Raw genomic sequence first — 19,385 nt, forward strand, 5'->3', positions numbered from 1 at the left:
CTTCCACTGATTTGAACAATTCTCACTATATGCTGACAACTATGGATGCTTGGAGTTTCTGCCCTAGTTGACCATTGTATTTGTTCAAGGAGTATTATAAGTCTATATGGTATATGTTCCAAATACCTTAGGTAAGTGCTATCATTCTCTATTTGTCCTTATTCTTCTGGCTTACTTCATTTAACTTAATATTTTCTATATCCATTTATTTTGCTGCAAAATCCATGACTGTATTATTTATAACTGCTATGTAGTATTCCATTGTGTATAAGTACCACATCTTCATGACCCACTCATCTCATCTGTTGTTGGGCATTGAGGTTGGTTTCAAATCTTGGCTATTGTGCTGGGTGCTGCAATAAATAGTGGAATCCATACATACTTTGGAATGAATGTCCTTCATGCTTGAGGATAGATACCCAGGAGTGTGATTGATAGGTCATATGGCAGCTCAATTCTGAGTTTACTGAGCACCCTCCACACTGTTTTCCATAGGGGTTGGACCAGGCAGCATTCATTCCCACCAGCAGTGGATGAGAGTTTCTTTCTTATCACATCTCCACCAACAAAGATTGATTCCGTTATTTTTGATGTGTGCCATTTTCACTGGTGTAAGATCGTACCTCATTGTTGCCTTGATTTGAATTTCTTTAATGATGAATGATGGTGAGCATGTTTTCATGTGTCTATTGGCCATCTTTCGAGTCTTTCTCGAAGTGTCTATTCATCTCTTCTTCCCATTTTTCTATGGCTTTATTAGGATTTTTGAGGCTTCCTTTTCTAAATGCTTTGTATATCCTAGATACTAATCCTTTATCTGATGTGTTGAGTGCAAAATTTTTTCCCATTTTGTTAGCTATCTTCTAGTTTTAACAAGGGTTTCTTTCACCATGCAGAAACTTTTCAGTTTGATGTAATCCCATTTATTTAGCTTTGATGCTAATGTTCTTACCATTGGTATTCTATCATCAAAGACTTTTTTGATAAGTCTTGAAGTGCTCTGCCTATTTTTTCCTCAATGAACTTTATAGATTCCAGTTTTATTTCAAGGTCTTTAATCCATTTTGAGTTGATTTTTGTATAAAGTTTAAGGTATGGATCAATCTTTAATTTCTTACAGGTGATTATCCAGTTGTTCCAACACCATTTGTTGAAGAGACTGTCTTTGTTCCATTTCAGATTCTTGGCTCCTTTGTCAAATATTAGAATGACCATATATTTGGGGGTATGTCACTGAATATTCTACTTTGACTCATTGGTCTGACACTCTATCTTTTTTCCACTACCATGCTGTTTTGATCACTATGAATTTATAGTAAAGATTCAGGTTAGGTAAAGAAATGCCCCCCTAGTTTCTTGTTTTTTCAGTATAGATTTGGCTAACCTGGGTCTTTTGTGGTTTCATATAAACTTTATAATTGATTGTTTCAAGTCCTTGATTTGGCTAACCTGGGTCTTTTGTGGTTTCATATAAACTTTATAATTGATTGTTTCAAGTCCTTAAAAATATCTGAATTTTAATAGGGATTGTATTGAATCTATATAATAATTTAGGTAAATAGTCATTTTGATGATGTTTATTCTTCCCACCCATGAGCATGGGGTTTTCTCCCATTTCCTTAGGTCCTCTTCAATTTCTTTCTGAAGCGTTTTGAGGTTTTCATGGTAGAAATCTTTCACTTCTCTTGTCAGATTGATTCCTAGGTACTTAATTTTTTAGATACTATTTTAAATGAGATTGACTCCTTAATGTCTTTCTCCTTTGCTTCATTACTTGTATAGCGGAATGCCACTGTCTTTTGTGTATTGACTTTGTAGCCAGCCACTTTGTTGTATTGGTTTATTGTTTCTAGGAATTTTACTGTGGACTCTTTGGGTTTTTCTATGTATGCCATCATATCATCTGTAAAAAGAGATAGTTTGACTTCCTCTTTTCCTATTTGGATTCTTTTGATTCCTTTTTCTTGTCTGATTGCTATTGCTAGGATTTCTAAAACTATGTTGAATAAGAGTGGAGAGAGTGGACAACCTTGCCTAGTATTTGACATTAGTGGGACTGCTTTCCATTTTTTACCATTAAGGATAATGCTAGCTGTGGGTTTTTTACTGATAGCCGTAACTATCTTGAGGAAGTTTCCTTCCAGCTCTATTTTGCTGAGTGTTTTTATCATGAATATGTGTTGGATTTTGTCGAATGCCTTCTCTGCATCAATTGATATGATTATGTGATTTTTGTCTTTCTTCTTGTTGATGTAGTGTATGATGTTGATTGATTTGCATATGTTGAACCATCCTTGCATCCCTGAGATGAAACCCACTTGGTCATGGTGTATAATCTTTTTGATGTATTGTTGGATTCGGTTAGCTAAGATTTTGTTGAAGATATTTGCATCCATGTTCATTAGTGAGATTGGTTTGTAATGTTTTTTCTTGTCAGTGTCTTTGCCAGCTTTGGGAATTAGTGTGATATTAGCCTTATAAAAGGAATCCTGTTTTTTTGATGTTTTGGAAGATCAATGATAGTAATTCTTCTCTGAATGTTTGGTAGAATTCACCTGTAAAACCATCTGGTCCTGAACTTCTGTTTTTGGGGAGTTTCTTGATTGCTGCTTCAATTTCCTTGGCTGTGACTGGCCTGTTTAGGCATTCTATATCCTCCTTATTATGTCTTGGATGATGATATTTTTCCAGAAACCTGTCAATTTCTTCTGGGTTCTCTAACTTAACTGAGTACATTTGTTCATAATAAGCCCTTATGATGTCTTGGATTTCTTGAGGTTCTGTTGTAATTTCTCCCCATTAATTTGTGATTCTATTTATTTGGATGTCTTCTTCCCCTATTTTTGGTTAGTCTTGCCAGCAGTTTGTCTATCTTGTTTTTTGTTTTTTTTAATTTTTTAATTTTTAATTTTTTTTATTTTTCACAGCATTATTTATGGTACATAGTGACAACGAATGAGGGGCACTCCCACCCCAGTGCTGTCCTCCCTCCACCCCCGTTTCCAGCATGCCTCTCATATCTCCCTCCCTTTCCCCCCAGCATACCAGTGCAACTGGTCTCCACTTTATAGCTTGTTGTAGATTGTCTATTCTGTTGTCGTTTGTGATAAAAAGGATAAGAAGAAAAAAGAAAGAAGAAAAGAGAAAAAAAAGGAAGAGAGAAAAATTGGCCACAACTACCAAAAAGAAAAAAAAAAGAAAAAATGCACCCAGCTAATGATAAAAGAAAAAAAATCACCAAATAATAATCACAGGAGTGAAAAGAAAGGGGATCTGGGGTTTGGAGTTGAACTGACACTGTCCAATCTCTGGAGATTGGACATGACACATGTCTGGGATGGGAGGCACCCTAGTGTTATAAAAAAAAAGTGTAAGGTCTTATCCCTAGAAGGTAAGATCTATGGTTTCCCCTTGTTACTGTGCCCATACAAAAACGTATGATTTCATGTTGGATTGCTGGTGCTATTCTGGGTAAGGATAACAGGTTATACTCACACTTTCTGTGGTCCGTTTTTGATCTGCCATTTTATCCTAGCAAGGCTTTAGTACCAAGCAGCACCAAAAATGATAATGATAGCAAAAATATGAATACCTTAAAATAGAACAGATAAATAAAGCTGTGTTTAAAAAGAAAAAAGAAAGAAAGAAAACAAAGGTATTTGAAGACAACAGGTGATAGTTGAGTTTGAGACATGTTTTGCGGCAGTACGGAACCCTATATTGTCCTTGAACTAGGGGTTTTGCTGAAGCTGATTCCAGTATCATGCAACAGTCCATAGTTTGATGGGGCGAGAGGGGCCACCAAGCATGGGTCAGCAGGTGTGTTGGTTGTGGTTCTTTGTCGAGGCATGAGATGGGGACCGAGAGGGTGTCTTTCAATGAGGAGCTGGATGGTGGTCTGTTGGGACAGAAGGTCAGTTTTGGTGTCTACCCAGTTAGGAACTGAGGATAAAGAGGGTTGAATAAGGGGAAGATAATGTTTCAGGGTTGGGGGATGAGGGGGTAGGAGAGACACAGGGGTGAGGGGAGAGGCAATACATGATAGAGACTATATACAATATATAGATGGACTGTTTATGGTTTAGTCTTGGAGTCAATATGAAAGTCACATCCACAAAAGGACTAGAGAATAAAGGTCTATTTGAGTGTTTTATCCAAATCTTGGGCATCCTGGTTCCATTCCTAGGAACAGTCTAGGATCAGGAACATTTTTGGATAATGCTTAAAAAGTATATTTGTGCCTGCATGGTTTTTTTGTTTGTTTGTTTTTTGTTTTTGTTTGTTTTGGGGCCACACCCAGCGTTGCTCAGGGGTTACTCCTGGCTGTCTGATCAGAAATAGCTCCTGGCAGGCACGGAGGACCATATGGGATATCGGGATTTGAACCAACCACCTTTGGTCCTGGATCAGCTGCTTGCAAGGCAAACACCGCTGTGCTATCTCTCCAGGCCCCCCGCATGGTTTTGAAAAATAGTATTAGTAGCAAACATTACAGGGTGTCCAGTATGCATAGGGGAGGGGTTTCCCTTCTCTGCCCACCCCCCAGGGCCCAAATTGCCAGGGCCGGCCATGAAGACCCGCCTGGCGTGGGGGGAGTCTTAGACTCCTGGACCAAGTGTTCAGTCCAGGAGGTCTGTGGCCCGCTGTCTGCCCAGAGACCCTGACATATTGTGCTATTGTATTGAGTAGAGTGGTTATTGTTACAATTGGGGGTTTGGATTGTGTAATATATCTTTGAGTAGTCATTTAGAGTTGGCTTTGTTAGCACAAATAGTGCAAGTTCTTTTTTGTCTGAGAATGTTTTTAGTCCTCCCTCCAAAATGAATGAGAATTTTGCCAGGTAGTGGACTCGAGGTTGGAGGTTTCTTTCATTCGGTAGTTTAAAATTGTCATTCTAAAAAAAAAAAAAAAAAAAAGGGGCCGGGTAGGTGGCGCTGGAGGTAAGGTGTCTGCCTTGTTAGCGCTAGCCAAGGAAGGACAGCGGTTCGATCCCCCGGCGTCCCATATGGTTCCCCCAAGCCAGGGGCGATTTCTGAGCACATAGCCAGGAGTAACCCCTGAGCATCAAACGGGTGTGGCCCAAAAACCAAAAATAATAAAATAAAATAAAATAAAATAAAATAAAATAAAATTGTCATTCTACTCTTTTCTTACTTGAATTGTTTCAAATGCGAGGTCTGGTTTGATTCTTAGTTCCTTCCTTTGTACTTGAGGATTGTTTTCTTCCTTATTGCTTTAAGGAATTCACCTTTTTATTTGTTGTTTGCCATTTGGATTACTATATGTCTTGATATTGGTCTGTTATGATCTATTTTATTAGAGACTCTTCTTGCCTCCTGGATTTGTACAGGTGTCTCTTTCTAGAGAGTTCGAAATTTTTCTGCTAGTATTTCCTTCACTACTTGTTCTTCCCCTTTCCCTTTTGCCTCCCCTTCTGGTATTCCTACAATTTGTAGGTTATTTCTTTTGTCTTTATACCTGACATTTTCTTCCAATGTTTTGTCTCTTGTTTCCTTATTAACTTCCTTGTCATTGTTAGTTTGTAGTTGTTTTTTTTTTTTAAGTTCCTCTATGTGCTCTTCCAACTGTATGGTTCTGCTATTATGGTTTGCTGCATGCTTTTTATTTCCCTTAATTCCATTTGTATGGATTCTCTCATCTTCTCTAAAAGTTATTCTTTGAGTTTGTTGAGAAGTTCATCTATAGATTTCTTGATTTCGCAGACCAGTGATTCTTTGATTTCTATTGTTAGGACATTCATTTCTGCATTTAGGTCCTAATCTATTGGGCTCCCGTGTTTTCATAGGCTTGAAAACTTGCTAGGATTTCTCTCTAATTCCCCAGCTGCTAGTGTCTTCCTTAGTTTATCTATATTTCTTTGCATTTAGTGGCTTTGAATTTTGAAATTTTGGGTTGTTTAATAACAGAGTCTGCTGATCTGGCCTGTGGTTGGTTCTTGTACCTGGAGGAGAGTTCCCTCAGTCTGGTGTAGGGGGTGGGGCACAGACTCACCTGGCATGATCCTGGTGCTCAGAGAGTTCCCACGGTCTGGGGTATAAGGTGGGGCGCAGGCTCACCTGGCCTGGTCCTGGTGCTCAGAGAGTTCCCACGGTCTGGGGTATAAGGTGGGGCACAGATGCACGTGGCTTGGTCCTGGTGCTCAGAGAGTTCCCTTGGTCTCGGACCTATACTTTTCTATCTGGTATTTTTCCCACTCTGTACATAAATATCTAAATCCCTGCTAAATGTCTGTTCCTTAAGTTGAGAAAGTATCTGTCTTCAGATTTTATTGTGAAAAAAAGATAATTAAATACAAATACAAGAACTTAAAAAATTCATGATATTAATGACCCCATTAATAGTATAAAAATTACATTCTCTAGTTTCCAGGGGGGAAAAGGGCAGATAATTATGCAGTACCAGAGTATGGATCATTTTTTGATTTCTATTCATAATATTCCTTTACAAATTTTTAAGTAGAGCAACTAAAAAATAATATAATAAAAATGTACTGCCCATATGAGAAGCAGTATACCAGAGTAGGTGGGGGGGACAGCTATATATTTTTTAAATTCTTTTTATCAGCAGCATCTGTTGCAACATAGGCCAGAGTTACTTTGAGTAGATGGGCCAGGAGCAATTGCTTAAAAGTGAAGTGAAGGGCCTGAGAGAGAATTCGGCCTGCTGGCCCTTGCAGGTGGGACCAGTCTGGTCCCTCGGGCCACATGGTCCCCTGAGCCAGCAGCAGCCTCTGAGCACAGCCAGTGTAACCCAAAGCAAAACAAAACAATGAGGCCATACTCTACATGTTGTTTTTAATAGGAAGAACAGGTCATACTGAAGAGTATCAATTTTTAATATAAAAATTCATTCTCTAAATCATGTTTGTAGTTGCTTGAACTTTTGGAGGAACACATGCAGAAATGCTCAAGGATTACTCCTGGCTATACACCTAGAGGATCATAAGGGATGCTATGGATTGAAACCAGGTTGTTTAGCATGCAAGTCAAGCACCCTACCCACTATGTTATAACTCTGGTCCTTGCTTTAACTATTTTTCACATAAAAATTTTAAGCTTTCGGGCTCCCTGTGTGTGACACCAGGCGGGGAAAATCCGCGAAAGTACACCGGCCCAGTGGGGCTCAGCTGTGAAAGACTGTGAGTGTGACCTGTCTATGTCTGTCTACTGTCCTCTTGCGTGAAACTCTTGCGAGTGGGGCAAAAAGAGCCTCCAGAAACCTCGCTCGCCCAGACACCATTTTCAGGGAGGGACTTCAGAGCATAAAAACCGGCTAACCTTTGCAAAAGCTGGCTCCCTGTGTGTGACACCAGGCGGGGAAAATCCGCGAAAGTACACCGGCCCAGTGGGGCTCAGCTGTGAAAGACTGTGAGTGTGACCTGTCTATGTCTGTCTACTGTCCTCTTGCGTGAAACTCTTGCGAGTGGGGCAAAAAGAGCCTCCAGAAACCTCGCTCGCCCAGACGCCATTTTCAGGGAGGGACTTCAGAGCATAAAAACCGGCTAACCTTTGCAAAAGCTGGCTCCCTGTGTGTGACACCAGGCGGGGAAAATCCGCGAAAGTACACCGGCCCAGTGGGGCTCAGCTGTGAAAGACTGTGAGTGTGACCTGTCTATGTCTGTCTACTGTCCTCTTGCGTGAAACTCTTGCGAGTGGGGCAAAAAGAGCCTCCAGAAACCTCGCTCGCCCAGACGCCATTTTCAGGGAGGGACTTCAGAGCATAAAAACCGGCTAACCTTTGCAAAAGCTGGCTCCCTGTGTGTGACACCAGGCGGGGAAAATCCGCGAAAGTACACCGGCCCAGTGGGGCTCAGCTGTGAAAGACTGTGAGTGTGACCTGTCTATGTCTGTCTACTGTCCTCTTGCGTGAAACTCTTGCGAGTGGGGCAAAAAGAGCCTCCAGAAACCTCGCTCGCCCAGACGCCATTTTCAGGGAGGGACTTCAGAGCATAAAAACCGGCTAACCTTTGCAAAAGCTGGCTCCCTGTGTGTGACACCAGGCGGGGAAAATCCGCAAAAGTACACCGGCCCAGTGGGGCTCAGCTGTGAAAGACTGTGAGTGTGACCTGTCTATGTCTGTCTACTGTCCTCTTGCATGAAACTCTTGCGAGTGGGGCAAAAAGAGCCTCCAGAAACCTCGCTCGCCCAGACGCCATTTTCAGGGAGGGACTTCAGAGCATAAAAACCGGCTAACCTTTGCAAAAGCTGGCTCCCTGTGTGTGACACCAGGCGGGGAAAATCCGCGAAAGTACACCGGCCCAGTGGGGCTCAGCTGTGAAAGACTGTGAGTGTGACCTGTCTATGTCTGTCTACTGTCCTCTTGCGTGAAACTCTTGCGAGTGGGGCAAAAAGAGCCTCCAGAAACCTCGCTCGCCCAGACGCCATTTTCAGGGAGGGACTTCAGAGCATAAAAACCGGCTAACCTTTGCAAAAGCTGGCTCCCTGTGTGTGACACCAGGCGGGGAAAATCCGCGAAAGTACACCGGCCCAGTGGGGCTCAGCTGTGAAAGACTGTGAGTGTGACCTGTCTATGTCTGTCTACTGTCCTCTTGCGTGAAACTCTTGCGAGTGGGGCAAAAAGAGCCTCCAGAAACCTCGCTCGCCCAGACGCCATTTTCAGGGAGGGACTTCAGAGCATAAAAACCGGCTAACCTTTGCAAAAGCTGGCTCCCTGTGTGTGACACCAGGCGGGGAAAATCCGCGAAAGTACACCGGCCCAGTGGGGCTCAGCTGTGAAAGACTGTGAGTGTGACCTGTCTATGTCTGTCTACTGTCCTCTTGCGTGAAACTCTTGCGAGTGGGGCAAAAAGAGCCTCCAGAAACCTCGCTCGCCCAGACGCCATTTTCAGGGAGGGACTTCAGAGCATAAAAACCGGCTAACCTTTGCAAAAGCTGGCTCCCTGTGTGTGACACCAGGCGGGGAAAATCCGCGAAAGTACACCGGCCCAGTGGGGCTCAGCTGTGAAAGACTGTGAGTGTGACCTGTCTATGTCTGTCTACTGTCCTCTTGCGTGAAACTCTTGCGAGTGGGGCAAAAAGAGCCTCCAGAAACCTCGCTCGCCCAGACGCCATTTTCAGGGAGGGACTTCAGAGCATAAAAACCGGCTAACCTTTGTAAAAGCTGGCTCCCTGTGTGTGACACCAGGCGGGGAAAATCCGCGAAAGTACACCGGCCCAGTGGGGCTCAGCTGTGAAAGACTGTGAGTGTGACCTGTCTATGTCTGTCTACTGTCCTCTTGCGTGAAACTCTTGCGAGTGGGGCAAAAAGAGCCTCCAGAAACCTCGCTCGCCCAGACGCCATTTTCAGGGAGGGACTTCAGAGCATAAAAACCGGCTAACCTTTGCAAAAGCTGGCTCCCTGTGTGTGACACCAGGCGGGGAAAATCCACGAAAGTACACCGGCCCAGTGGGGCTCAGCTGTGAAAGACTGTGAGTGTGACCTGTCTATGTCTGTCTACTGTCCTCTTGCGTGAAACTCTTGCGAGTGGGGCAAAAAGAGCCTCCAGAAACCTCGCTCGCCCAGACGCCATTTTCAGGGAGGGACTTCAGAGCATAAAAACCGGCTAACCTTTGCAAAAGCTGGCTCCCTGTGTGTGACACCAGGCGGGGAAAATCCGCGAAAGTACACCGGCCCAGTGGGGCTCAGCTGTGAAAGACTGTGAGTGTGACCTGTCTATGTCTGTCTACTGTCCTCTTGCGTGAAACTCTTGCGAGTGGGGCAAAAAGAGCCTCCAGAAACCTCGCTCGCCCAGACGCCATTTTCAGGGAGGGACTTCAGAGCATAAAAACCGGCTAACCTTTGTAAAAGCTGGCTCCCTGTGTGTGACACCAGGCGGGGAAAATCCGCGAAAGTACACCGGCCCAGTGGGGCTCAGCTGTGAAAGACTGTGAGTGTGACCTGTCTATGTCTGTCTACTGTCCTCTTGCGTGAAACTCTTGCGAGTGGGGCAAAAAGAGCCTCCAGAAACCTCGCTCGCCCAGACGCCATTTTCAGGGAGGGACTTCAGAGCATAAAAACCGGCTAACCTTTGCAAAAGCTGGCTCCCTGTGTGTGACACCAGGCGGGGAAAATCCACGAAAGTACACCGGCCCAGTGGGGCTCAGCTGTGAAAGACTGTGAGTGTGACCTGTCTATGTCTGTCTACTGTCCTCTTGCGTGAAACTCTTGCGAGTGGGGCAAAAAGAGCCTCCAGAAACCTCGCTCGCCCAGACGCCATTTTCAGGGAGGGACTTCAGAGCATAAAAACCGGCTAACCTTTGCAAAAGCTGGCTCCCTGTGTGTGACACCAGGCGGGGAAAATCCGCGAAAGTACACCGGCCCAGTGGGGCTCAGCTGTGAAAGACTGTGAGTGTGACCTGTCTATGTCTGTCTACTGTCCTCTTGCGTGAAACTCTTGCGAGTGGGGCAAAAAGAGCCTCCAGAAACCTCGCTCGCCCAGACGCCATTTTCAGGGAGGGACTTCAGAGCATAAAAACCGGCTAACCTTTGCAAAAGCTGGCTCCCTGTGTGTGACACCAGGCGGGGAAAATCCGCGAAAGTACACCGGCCCAGTGGGGCTCAGCTGTGAAAGACTGTGAGTGTGACCTGTCTATGTCTGTCTACTGTCCTCTTGCGTGAAACTCTTGCGAGTGGGGCAAAAAGAGCCTCCAGAAACCTCGCTCGCCCAGACGCCATTTTCAGGGAGGGACTTCAGAGCATAAAAACCGGCTAACCTTTGCAAAAGCTGGCTCCCTGTGTGTGACACCAGGCGGGGAAAATCCGCGAAAGTACACCGGCCCAGTGGGGCTCAGCTGTGAAAGACTGTGAGTGTGACCTGTCTATGTCTGTCTACTGTCCTCTTGCGTGAAACTCTTGCGAGTGGGGCAAAAAGAGGCTCAGAGGAGCACGGCCGCTCCGCTTCGCTACGCGGCCGTGCACTCTTTCTAAGGAAAGAACTCCATTGCAACAAGAAGGAAAAATCACACTAAGAACGGCGCTATATCACAGAAGCAAACATTTCTCTCTGGACTGTCTTCTCTGTTGCATGCTCGGGCCTAAGATTTGACCCAGTGTGAGGCTTCATCCACGGAGGACTCCCCTCCCTTAGAGGCAAGTCAGCCCATCCACAAAGGGAGGAGCCAGAGGAGTGTGCTGCCTACATCATATAGACAATGAATACCACTACAACACGTAGAAAAACCCACAATACAAGTGTGACAATGGGGAAACAACGCAGGCCAGCATCAGACATAGAGAATGAAGATGACAATTCTGAGGACCAGATAATGACTGAACAACTAATCAACCTCTCAGATAAGGACTTTAGACTAGCAATATGGAAGGTGCTCAACAGACTCCAAGAAACCATGGATCGAGTTGAACAGAACACTAATAAGAACCAAGAAAATATGAAGGCAGAAATGACAAAACTCCAAACTGAAATAACATGTCAACTAACAGGACTGAAAAAGTCAGTAAACGAAGTGAATGACAAAATGGATAAGCTCTGGGACAGGGTATCAGAAGCTGAGAATAGACTTGGTGCTGTGGAAGATGAGATACATAACAATTCCATACAGCAGGAGAGATTGGACAAAAAACTTAAAGCAAATGAGCAGACAATGGAAAAATTAGTCAAAGAATGGGAACAGACGAAAATAGAAGTCTATGATAAGATCAACAGAAACAACTTAAGAATCATTGGAGTCCCAGAGACCCAGGAAGAAAATTTCCAGGAAGAATCAATAGTCAAGAACATCATTAAAGAGAAACTTCCAGAGCTAAAGAATATATGTGATCAAATCCTGCATGCCCGAAGAGTACCAACCAAAAGAGACCCCAGAAAAACCACCCCAAGACACATCCTAGTCACAATGACAAATCCCACAGATAGAGACAGAATTCTGAAAACAGCAAGATCAAAAGGGGAAATCATGTTCAAGCAAGCTTCCCTGATATTTACAGCAGACCTGTCACCAGAAACGCTCAATGCCAGAAAGCAGTGGTGGGATATTGTGACAAGACTGAATGAAATGAATGCTTCACCCAGAATACTATACCCAGCAAAACTCACTTTCCGGTTTGATGGAAGAATACATGGTTTCACAGACAAAAAACAGCTCAGAAACTTCACAGACACAAAACCAGTCTTAAGAGAAAAACTGAAAGACCTAATCTAAGACAAGACTACCCAAAAGACACACCAAATTTTGAAATAAAGATGGCGTTAAATCCCAGGACAATTCTTTCTCTCAACGTCAATGGACTAAATGCACCAGTTAAGAGACACAGAGTGGCTAAATGGATCAAAAAACTCAATCCAACCTTCTGCTGCCTACAAGAAACGCACCTGAATAGTCAGAACAAACATAGACTCAAAATAAAAGGCTGGAGAAAAGTTATCCAAGCAAACAACACCCATAAAAAAGCTGGAGTGGCCATACTAATATCAGATAATGCAAACTTTATACTCAGGAAGGTTGTAAGGGACAAAGACGGACATTTTATATTAATCAAGGGGTACGTAGAGCAGGAAGAATTCACTCTCCTAAACATATATGCACCGAATGAGGGGCCAGCAAAATATTTAATACAACTGTTGACAAATCTGAAAAATAATATCAACAACAACACAATAATTGTGGGGGACCTTAACACGGCTTTGTCAACAATGGACAGGTCAACCAGACTGAAACCCAACAAGAATATACTAGACCTGAGGAGAGAAATGGAAGAAAGAGGCCTAGTGGATATATATAGGACACTCCATCCCCAGAAACCTGGATACACATTCTTCTCCAATGTACATGGGACATTCTCCAGGATAGACTACATGCTGGCACATAAAACATACCTCCATAAGATCAAGAAGATAGAAATTTTGCAGACTACCTTCGCTGACCACAAGGCTCTGAAATTATTTGTGAACTCCAAAGGGACTCAGAAGAAACACTTTAACACCTGGAAGTTAAACAGCCTCATGCTCAATAACCAGTGGGTCCGAGATGAAATCAAGGAGGAAATAAAAAGGTTCCTGGAAACAAATGACAATAAAGACACAAACTCTCAGAACTTATGGGACACAGCAAAAGCAGTACTGAGAGGAAAATTTATAGCTTTGCAAGCACACATCAGGAAGGAAGAAGGAGCTTACCTGAGTAGCTTAATGACACAGCTAATAGAACTAGAAAATGCTCAACAAAAGGACCAAAGAATAGGAAGACAGAAGGAAATAACAAAGCTGAGAGCAGAAATCAACGAAGTGGAAACTCAAAAAACAATCCGAAAGATCAACGAAAGCATAAGTTGGTTCTTTGAAAAAATAAACAAGATTGATAGACCACTGGCAAACCTAACAAAGAAAGAGAGAGAGAGAAACTTGATAACTCGTATCAGGAATGAAAAAGGAGAGATCACTACTGATATGACAGAGATTCAAAGGGTAATCAGAAACTACTTTGAAAAACTCTACGCCACTAAAAATGAGAACCTGGAAGAAATGGATAAATTCTTGGACTCTTATAATCTTCCACGGTTGAAGGAAGAAGATGTAGCATATCTAAACACCCCCATCACCATTGATGAAATTAAAACAGTAATCAAATGTCTGCCGAAAAACAAAAGCCCAGGTCCAGATGGATTCACTAATGAATTCTATCAAACTTTCCAAGAGGAACTACTGCCAATCTTGGCAAGACTCTTTCATGAAATTGAACAAACAGAAACACTTCCAAATAGCTTTTATGAAGCCAACATCACCTTGATACCTAAACCAGACAGAGACGCTACCAAAAAAGAAAATTACAGACCAATATCACTGATGAATGCAGATGCAAAGATCCTCAACAAAATCCTGGCAAATAGGATTCAATGCCTCGTTAAGAAGATCATCCACTACGATCAAGTAGGTTTCATCCCAGGAATGCAAGGCTGGTTTAACATCCGTAAATCTATCAACATAATACACAACATCAATAACAAGAAAAATAAAAACCACATGATCATATCAATAGATGCAGAGAAAGCATTTGATAAGGTCCAACACCCATTCTTGATCAAAACTCTCAGCAAGATGGGAATGGAGGGAACCTTTCTCAATATAGTGAAGGCCATCTACCACAAGCCAGTGGCAAATATTATCCTCAATGGAGAAAAACTGAAAGCCTTCCCTCTAAATTCTGGCACAAGACAAGGCTGTCCTCTCTCACCACTCCTATTCAACATAGCACTGGAAGTACTTGCTATAGCGATTAGGCAAGAAAAGGATATCAAGGGAATCCAGATAGGAAAGGAAGAAGTCAAGCTCTCACTGTTTGCAGATGACATGATACTCTACTTAGAAAACCCTAATGACTCTATCAAAAAGCTTCTAGAAACAATAGACTCATATAGCAAGGTGGCAGGCTACAAAATTAACACACAAAAATCAATGGCCTTTCTATATACCAATAGTAATAAGGATGAAATGGACATTAAGAAAACAACCCCATTCACAATAGTACCACACAAACTCAAATATCTTGGAATCAACTTGACTAAATATGTGAAGGACCTATACAAAGAAAACTATAAAACTCTGCTCCAAGAAATAAGAGAGGACACACGGAAATGGAAACACATACCCTGCTCATGGATTGGCAGGATTAACATCATCAAAATGTCAATACTCCCCAAGGCATTATACAGATTTAATGCCATCCCTCTAAAGATACCCATGACATTCTTCAAAGAAGTGGATCAGACACTTTTGAAATTCATTTGGAACAATAAACAACCTCGAATAGCTAAAGCAATCATTGGGAAAAAGAATATGGGAGGAATTACTTTTCCCAACTTTAAACTGTACTACAAAGCAACAATTATCAAAACAGCATGGTATTGGAATAAGGATAGGTCCTCAGATCAGTGGAATAGGCTTGAATACTCAGAAAATGTTCCCCAGAGATACAACCATCTAATTTTTGATAAAGGAGCAGGAAATCCTAAATGGAGCAGGGAAAGCCTCTTCAACAAGTGGTGTTGGCACAATTGGATAGCCACTTGCAAAAAATTAAACTTAGACCCCCAGCTAACATCATGTACAAAGGTAAAATCCAAATGGATTAAAGACCTCGATATCAGCCCCAAAACCATAAGATATATAGAACAGCACATAGGCAAAACACTACAGGACATTACAGGCATCTTCAAGGAGGAAACTGCACTCTCCAAGCAAGTGAAAGCAGAGATTAACAGATGGGAATATATTAAGCTGAGAAGCTTCTGCACCTCAAAGGAAATAGTGCCCAGGATACAAGAGCCACCCACTGAGTGGGAGAAACTATTCACCCAATACCCATCAGATAAGGGGCTAATCTCCAAAATATACAAGGCACTCACAGAACTTTACAAGAAAAAAACATCTAACCCCATCAAAAAATGGGGAGAAGAAATGAACAGACACTTTGACAAAGAAGAAATACGCATGGCCAAAAGACACATGAAAAAATGTTCCACATCACTAATCATCAGGGAGATGCAAATCAAAACAACGATGAGATACCACCTCATACCCCAGAGAATGGCACACATCACAAAGAATGAGAATCAACAGTGTTGGCGGGGATGTGGAGAGAAAGGAACTCTTATCCACTGCTGGTGGGAATGCTGTCTAGTTCAACCTTTATGGAAAGCGATATGGAGATTCCTCCAAAAACTGGAAATCGAGCTCCCATACGATCCAGCTATACCACTCCTAGGAATATACCCTAGGAACACAAAAATACAATACAAAAACCCCTTCCTTACACCTATATTCATTGCAGCTCTATTTACCATAGCAAGACTCTGGAAACAACCAAGATGCCCTTCAACAGACGAATGGCTAAAGAAACTGTGGTACATATACACAATGGAATATTATGCAGCTGTCAGGAGAGATGAAGTCATGAAATTTTCCTATACATGGATGTACATGGAATCTATTATGCTGAGTGAAATAAGTCAGAGAGAGAGAGAAAAACGCAGAATGGTCTCACTCATCTATGGGTTTTAAGAAAAATGAAAGACACCCTTGTAATAATAATTTTCAGACACAAAAGAGAAAAGAGCTGGAAGTTCCAGCTCACCTCAGGAAGCTCACCACAAAGAGTGATGAGTTTAGTTAGAGAAATAACTACATTTTGAACTATCCTAATATTGAGAATGTATGAGGGAAATGTAGAGCCTGTTTAGGGTACAGGCGGGGGTTGGGGGGTAGGAGGGAGATTTGGGACTTGGGTGATGGGAATGTTGCACTGGTGATGGGTGGTGTTCCTTTTATGACTGAAACCCAAACACAATCATGTATGTAATCAAGGTGTTTAAATAAAAAAAAATTTAAAAAAAAATTTTAAGCTTTCAGGCCAGAGATTAAAGTACTACTGATGTTAAACCTGATCCTTGCCACTTCTTATTTGTAATCTAGGTAAAGCTGTCCTTTGTGTTTTCAACATTGTCATATTTAATATTCCATTTAAATTGATATCTGTAAAGTTTCAGTCTACTTGACTTTTCATTTCATTGACTATAGGGTCTTGTTTCTACCTTTTTGGGCTTTTTCTTCCTCCCTACTATTTCTGTTCACTTTTTTTGTGTTGAGCAGAACCTTCATTGGCTTGACATTCATCATTTTCATTTGGCATGGAAAAGAAAGTAACTTCTTCACATGGTTTCTTCTATATCTTTCTCTTTAAAAAATTAATTTTGCTGACTTTCTCAGCATGGGAACTATATTTTCTTCATGTACTCACTCTTGCCTGGAAGAGATACTGATGTCTTTCAGTGCCAATTGTCTCATCTCTTTGCAGAATAGTCCGATTTATTAGTTTGGGCTCTTTGGGGTTAAACTTTTAGTTAGTTGAAGAAACAGTGCCCCGAGGGCTTCTATCCAAGACCGGGATACACTGGGTACTGTCCTAGGAGCTGCCCCCATCTACTATCCTACCTCCTGCTGTGGCTTCTGGCTCACTTCTGTGGTACAGCCTAGATTCACAATGCTCAGTGAGTCTGGTGTAGATACTAAATAAAAAAACACAGTCTGGGTTTTAAGCTTCAAGACCACCTTGTTCCATATGGTCTTGATGATAACTGAGTGAACTGTTTGATTCATCTCTGGTATAAACAAACTAAGCTATATCTCATAGAGTGCTAATATATTATTTTAGATATAAGGAAAATATGTCATTGACCTGAAAGGTTTCCTAGAGGAAAGGAGGCTCATGCTTTGCACTCAAACACCCTACGTTCCATCCCAGCACCAAATGGGCCCTAAGTTCCTTTGGTTGTGACCCTCCAATACATGCACACACATATACACACATTCTGTCTCTCACTCTCTCTCTTATTTCTCTTCAAAGAAGAATAAATGAACATGTTGCTTTTTCTTCTTCCAGAAGTTATGAAGGACATTGCGGTGCTGTACGAAGAGGATGCAGAGGAGTGGGCGCTATACCTGAGGGAGCTCTTCCTACCTGCAGTGGATAGGGAAGGGATCCTGATGTGTCCCCTGGGCACCTGTTCACCCCAGGACCTGCAGCGCCTGGGGCTCAGCTCCTACAAGTGCAAGCTCTTGATTGTGTCAGACAACCTACTCCAAGACCTCACTCCGCAGCGGTGCCAGTTTCTGGCAAGCATACTGGTACCTCCTGAGAGTGTGGTCACTCTGCTGTGTGGGACGAATAGCTCTGATCGGCTCTACCAGGCCATGGGCATCTCACAGGGCTACTGGGAACTGACAACGGAGCAGGAGCCCAAAGATTATGTCCGCATGGTGGAGAGCCTCGTACTACAGGGTAGGCCAACTCTCATCCTCCACTACTTGCCATGGTCTTTGGTTTCCTTTTCACTGTTTTCAAAGGGGTTATTTTGTTTTGAACCAATGGATTCTGCTCTTGCAATGAAAATACAGAAAACAGGATCGAAGAGATAGCATGGAGGTAGGACGTTTGCCTTGTATACAGAAGGACAGTGGTTTGAATCCCGGCATCCCATATAGTCCCGCCGAGCCTGCCAGGTGCGATTTCTGAGCATAGAGCCAGGAGTAATGCCTGAGCACTGCCAGTGTGACCCCCCCCTCCAAAAAAAAAGAAAAGAAAATACGGAAAACAAAAGCAAAGTTGAGTTCATTGCAGCTGACTCTGAACCTTGCAGTTCAGGGTCTTGGAGAACAGTTTGGAGTGCAGCTCGTCTGACTGCATCATGACCTCCAAACATGCTCCTTGTAGGCAGTTTTTGCTGGACTAATGGGTTTGAATGATTCCTTAGGACTCAAAGAGGAGCCATCCAAGGTTGGGGGGCCCTGGTTTGAGAAGCATAGAGCCTTGCGTGCTACTAGTTCTGCATTATCAGAATCCTGAAGGCAGTAGCTGTGTGTTGTCTGGATCCTGAAGCTGGTGTTTGTGTGTTTTCTGAATCCTGGAGCCAGTGGCTATATTCTCTGGATCCTGGAGCTGGTAGTTTTGCATTATCCGGATCCTCCAGCTGTGGCTATATGTTCTCTGGATCTTACGACCCGTGGCTTTGTGTTACTTGGATGCTGGAACCAGTGTTTATCTGCTGTCCACTGTTGCATTTGAAAATGCTAGTCAGCCAAGTTCTTCTGAATGCTGGGTCAATGCTGAGTGTGACACCAGCACATTGGAGCACAACCCTCTGGGGATGCAACTTCCAGCTGTGTTCAAATCTCCCTCAGAGCCTTCTCTCCCTCTAAGCCTGGTTTCATAACTCCTGTCACCTGCAGACCAGCTGAGATGACACCACTTTTGAAGTGGGAGTGGATGACATTGCAGGGCCCTTGCAGATGCCTGGAACATTCGTGTTGAGAGATGGACTGGGGCTATCTTGGAGGGCTGTGTAGTTACCTGGACTAGATTGGAATCTGCTTCCACAAAAAGCTCTGTGTGGCAGATTTGTTTCAGCTTGAGGCTGGAGAGGGACAGAGACCCTCATGTCTCCCATGATGCCATCCCTCTCCCAAGGACCCCAAGACCTCACTCCCAACCTCCTCACTCAGTAGTGTGGATACTTCTTTCATCATATTTCCTTTGGCCAGTTGTTGCTGCCTTTCTGTGTCTGTGTCCCACATCATTCTGGATCTATCCTTTCCTTCTAACTAATTGAAACCCCGAATTGCACCTATGTTGTTGCAAATGAAATAATTTTGTTCTTTCTTAAACTTACAGAGTGTGCAACAGCTACTTGATCCCTTCATCTATAGTTATACATTTAGGTTGTTTTCATATTTGGGCTATTGTTCAAAGTGCATAGAACACTTTTAAATCACTTTTTACATATTCCCTCATCACGTTGTAAACTGTGATTTCTTGGAGGAATTTGGATGTGCAAAATTTGTGTGCTAAAGTGTGTTC

The 19,385-nt window shown here is 42.9% G+C and overlaps 1 protein-coding gene across 1 annotated transcript in view; it reads left to right on the forward strand.

Moving 5' to 3' along the window:
• BANK1 (B cell scaffold protein with ankyrin repeats 1) overlaps positions 1-19,385 on the forward strand; it is a 181,410-nt gene that overhangs the window by 22,055 nt on the left and 139,970 nt on the right. Inside the window, exon 2 of the mRNA XM_049786529.1 lies at positions 17,412-17,810. Within this exon, the coding sequence (XP_049642486.1) occupies positions 17,417-17,810 (394 nt within the window). The 5' untranslated portion in view covers positions 17,412-17,416. The remainder of the gene's footprint in view (positions 1-17,411; positions 17,811-19,385) is intronic.

Source organism: Suncus etruscus, chromosome 14 (genome assembly GCF_024139225.1).
Source record: "Suncus etruscus isolate mSunEtr1 chromosome 14, mSunEtr1.pri.cur, whole genome shotgun sequence".
Classification (NCBI taxonomy): Eukaryota; Metazoa; Chordata; class Mammalia; order Eulipotyphla; family Soricidae; genus Suncus; species Suncus etruscus.